The sequence below is a fragment of the Arachis ipaensis genome, chromosome B06 (assembly GCF_000816755.2).
Source record: "Arachis ipaensis cultivar K30076 chromosome B06, Araip1.1, whole genome shotgun sequence".
Taxonomy (NCBI): domain Eukaryota; kingdom Viridiplantae; phylum Streptophyta; class Magnoliopsida; order Fabales; family Fabaceae; genus Arachis; species Arachis ipaensis.
This window is the reverse complement of record NC_029790.2, coordinates 541,015-546,456: the sequence shown is the minus strand read 5'-3', so window position 1 is coordinate 546,456 and position 5,442 is coordinate 541,015. Positions and strand designations below refer to the sequence as shown.

The 5,442-nt window shown below is 27.4% G+C and overlaps 1 protein-coding gene across 1 annotated transcript; it reads left to right on the top strand.

Moving 5' to 3' along the window:
• LOC107645309 (cytokinin riboside 5'-monophosphate phosphoribohydrolase LOG7) lies at positions 3,024-5,442 on the top strand (the record flags this gene model as incomplete). Its single annotated transcript, XM_021103625.1, is given in 5 exon segments — positions 3,024-3,591; positions 3,915-4,012; positions 4,366-4,396; positions 4,473-4,572; positions 5,409-5,442. Coding segments are annotated over 5 exon segments (404 nt in total), but the record flags the coding sequence as incomplete, so codon positions are not given.

The window sequence follows — 5,442 nt, the reverse complement described above, 5'->3', positions numbered from 1 at the left end:
GATTAGGTAAGCTATTTATTTATTTATTTTATAAAAAAACGGTAGAAAAAGGAATGAGAGACGCACATTAATTATTCTGATATCTCACTAACTAATTCAAACTATTATTTTTTGTAAAATTTACTAACAACAAAAGTGCCCTTGTTGTTATAAATAAATAAATAAAGGTACATGTACATACTATTATATGATATAAGGAATAGTATTTTCAAAAACTGCTTGACAAATATATAGAAGGCTATGCATGGAACTTAGGTAAATGTCTTAATTTGTTCTTTCTTATCGATCTCTTTGACACTTTTTACACTTTGACTTTAATTTTAGAAACAAATTCTAGTTTCCTACGCAGCTGGAATAAATCTTAAAGCAACTACTTAATGAAGAAAATCAAAGAAATCAAAGTCATTATCAATTGTGAAATTATGGAATTTTATTCATTTGGCTAAATGGATAAAACTGTTTTTTTTAATTAAATATATATAAATCAATAAAACATGAAATAATGAAATATATTATTTTATGATACTGGTACATGTCATTATTTATAATTAAAAATTTCGAAAGATACATGTTTGGTTTAATTATTGTTGAAATTTCGAATTCCCTCACTTTGTCTTTCCCTTATTGGTAAAACTAAGCGCAATAATGGAGAAGAAAATTAAATATTGCAAGTTTTTTCTTTAAAAAAAAAAGAAAAGCACGAATAAGTTTCTGACCTTTTGTACCGCAAACATTTTCGTCTCTGACCATTGAAAAGGTCCCTGACCTTTTGTACCGCGAACATTTTCGTCCCTGACCATTGAAAAATATTTTTAAGTTCCTGACCTTCACAAAATTCGGATAGATCAGTCCCTCCGTCCAAATGCCTGTGTTAGGGACTGATCCGTCTAAATGCCTCTGTCAATGACTGATCCGTCCAAATTTTGTGAAGATTAGGAACTTAAAAGTATTTTTCAATAGTTAGAGACAAAAATGTTCGCAGGACAAAAAGTTAGGGACTTATTTGTCATTTTTTCTAAAAAAAAAAACACACAATTTTAGTATGCTTGTGTGTTGTGTCCTCAGAATTCTTCCGCAAAAGAAGATATGAGATTCCATAAATTTCTCCAAATTAAAGTAGTTTATACTTTGTCGCATGTTCATTGCAACCAATTAAATGTATTTGTACTTCTTGTTATAATAAAATCAAAGATCCTATGTCCCCTTTATTTTTGTTTACAAGTTGTCTCCCCAACAGTAACATTGTATTTTTAAGCTAAAACTAAATTTTAGAAACATTAATTTAATCCTTTCTATATACAAATTTTATGAAACGACTCATCAATCTCTTAAAATATAAAATAACCTCATATCTCATCAAGGCAAAATTATTTGAAATTTTCAATAATGTATATATTATTTATGAGTAGTGTTTAGTCACTCATGTATTTATTTGACCAAATCAAGTATTGTATTACTTTTTTTTAAGATGAGCGGTGAATGATTTTAAAATCATTATCCATATGGCGATTCATCATCACATACTGTTGTGACTTGTAGGGCTGCACGCGGATCGGATCGAATTGGATATGGCCAAAATTTCGATTCGATCCGTACTAAAATCATCGGATTGGATCGGATCAAATATCCGTAGTTTTTAATGTTGGATCCGATCTGACTCGATCCGATGTGCGGATCGGATCAGATCGGATATTGGATATATCCAACAAACACAAAAATATTTTTAAAAATTTATTTTTATTAAAAAAAATCAATAAAATTCATTTTTTTATTCTTTTAAATATGTTTACTCTTAAAATAATATTAAACATACTTTTCTTAAATAATAAATTAAAATAATACAACATATATGATAATTATTAGTTGAAATAAAACATAAAAAAAATATTTATTTATTTATTTCTTTATTTTTGCTGATACGCGGATATGCGAATATCAACACAAAATCCGCAATCCGATCCGATTAGTGTGCGGATCCAATCCGAAAGCCTTGCGGATCGGATCCATATCCACAATTTTCGGATCGGATTCAGATAAATACCGCGGATATGCGGATTAGATCCGATCTATGAACACCCTAGTAACTTGTGACTTTAACAACAATAATATAAATAAATTTCTCTTTTGGAAAAAATTGGGAATGGGGACAAATTTAATACTTTAAAAGTGAAATAATCTCCTTACATACTCTACTTTCATGTATTTTGATTTGACTTGATTTTATATGGAGAATCACTTTAAAAGGTTTTATAAAGAACAACATACAAAATAATATTTCAAAAAATTGAAGTACCTAATAAGAGCACAACCACCTTAATTTACATGCAAGCGACAAAATTGCTTACTAGCCCCTAATAACACTCCAAAAGTTAACATTAAAAAAAAAGGTCAAATTATTTCTATACATTAAACAAGGGACAAAGAAAGAATATACTAAAAGAAATAAAGTAAGAACTAAAATGGAATCCAATAATATTAACAAACTTTAATTTACCAATATTTTATAACATAATAAGTTATCTATTTATTTTCATAATAAGACATAAATGATTAAATTAGTAATAATACATAATGAAGAATAACAAAATTTATTATTTTTTGTTAATAATTAACCAGTAATATTTAAAAATATAAACTAAAAATATATTATTAAATTATTAAACTAAAAGAATTATACTAATAGAAAATTTTCAAATGTACCGTCATACCGGTATATCAGAGATTTTAACCGTTGATCTTAATTATATATATTATATATATTTTTTATAATTAAGATCAACGGTTAAAAATAACTGAAACACCGGTATGACAGTACACTTGAAAATTTTCCTATATTATATATATTTTTTATAATTAAGATTAATGGTAATAACTGAAACACCGGTATGATGGTACACTTGAAAATTTTCCTATACTAATAACTAAAAGTACTAAAAAAATAATATATTCTCTTGTACTTAAGTTTTTCTTAAATAATGGAAATGTGAACAAGATTCTTGGGGCTAAGCTAGGAGGAAAATGTCATGAGAGGAGAGACGATAAATTGAGATGTGTGATGCATACATTGGAGACATTGATATGAGATATTATATACATGTGTGTGTTTTTTGAGGATGGAACTGATTCTCATGTTATATATATTTAAGGGAACCAACCAACATTTCCCTTAACTCACTTTTTTTTTGGGGGCATTTCAATTTATTTTTGCTTTCAAAAAAGATTGTTAATTGCATCGTCCTTATTCCTTAATTTAACTATATTTGCTTACTTATGAGTTAGCACTTAGCACAACATACACGTTTTGTTAATATTCTATTGAATCTATTCTCTTTTCTGCCCCTCTCTCAACCCTTCTTTCATTTATACCAATTCAATTCACTCTTCACTTTGCTATATAGGGAAATATACATACATACATAAAAATTATTCATTAATTTTTGCATTATTATTATGGAGATTATAGAAGATCAACAAGAAGAAGCACCAATGAAATCATCAACAAGGTTCAAGCGTATCTGTGTGTTCTGTGGCACAAGCCCTGGCAAGAACCCAAGCTACCAAATTGCTGCTATTCAACTTGGAAAACAATTGGTAATTTTTTTTTTTAATTCTTTTTGTAAAGTGGTTAATCTCAATTTCAATGATATGTTATATGTATATATAAAGTGATTCAACTCTACTTCTTTCTCAATCTTGTGTCTCACAATTATGAGAAATTATAAAGGGAGTTCATGAAGAATTTTACATAATATTTCAATCCATGCATATATATACCAAACCTATGGTAGTTTTAATTTGTTCTTGAATTGTTATATTCTTAGAGCTTGACTTATTTATTAATTAATATATTAAGCCAAACAAAGCCTAAAAGAAACCAAAGTATAAAAAAGAATGAGAATAAAATTTGAATGCAGGTGGAGAGGAATATAGACTTGGTATATGGAGGAGGAAGCATAGGGTTAATGGGTCTCATCTCACAAGTTGTCTTTGATGGTGGACGCCACGTGTTAGGGTAATAACTACATCACATTCATTAATTTCTTCTTTTTGTAATAATCTTTTGGAGAAAATACTGGGTTTGGTTCTGAAGTTACACTCGAGTCTCAATTTAGTCCATGAACTTTTTAAATTTTAATCACGTTAGTCTCTACAGTGGTTTCCGTCACAGAGTTAATTAAAAAATTTGGAGACTAAACTGAGGCAATTAAAACTTTAAGGACTAAATTGAAACTCGAGTGTAATTTTAGGGACCAAATTATCTCAATCTTTTGTTAGTGAAAACTAGTGTTACATATAAGAATTTAGTANTAATATATACTAAAAAATAATATTACCTAATCAAGGATTATTCCTTATTGTTTGTAGGGTCATCCCTAAGACTCTAATGCCGAGAGAGGTATTTAGGTTTATTTCTTATTGTTTTAAAATATTTATTATTGAAAAGGACAATGGTAGTGAATCATGTGTTTCAGATCACAGGAGAGACTGTGGGAGAAGTGAGGGCAGTTTCGGGAATGCACCAACGTAAGGCTGAAATGGTTCGACAAGCTGATGCATTTATTGCTTTGCCAGGTTTTATTTTTATACCATCAAGTTTTAAATATAGTTTCATAATTAGTTTAAAAATAAAACCTTATTTACTTATATCTTCTAATTTTCATTGTATGTTAGTATATATTGATGAAATTATGGTCTAAATCTGATTTTAATAAAAAAAAAATAAAATTGAGGTGGAAAAAGAAAACTCAAAGAGAGAATAAATTTATCATATGAACAAATACAAAATTTAAAATTAAAAACTAATAACTAATAACTGAGTACTGCAGAATACATATTGTTATCCATTTATTTTCTATATATATGTACAAATTTTTTTTTATAATTCTAACTAAAATTATAAAAATAAAATACTATAAAAAAATTATTCAACCAAAATTAATTACAACTTATTTTTATAACTCATTGAGCTTAATATCATCTCCAACATATATTCATTTATTTCCTATATATGTACCATATTTGTGAGACGTCAACTTCTTTCAATCAATGTTTTACTTAGGGAGTCAGGGATAATAAAATTTTAGGAAGAGTTTTAAGTGTACTAAAAATACCAGTGTTCCAGTTATTTTAACCGTTGATCTGAATTATAAAAAAATATATAATATATATTAATTAAAATTAAAGATTAAAACAATTGAAACACCAGTATTTTTGATACACTTATAATTTTTTCAAAACTTTATATGTGTAGCTATAGTTTCAATAAAGAGTATATTCCTGTGAGGTACCCAAAAAGGAAAGATTCTTGTAGTGGCTGTAAAATTCTATTAAAAAATCTATTCATATATATTATTAGGAACCAGTAATCCACTAATTGATTTGTTGATGATTTATATTTATATATATAGGTGGTTATGGAACCTTGGAAGAACTGTTGGAGGT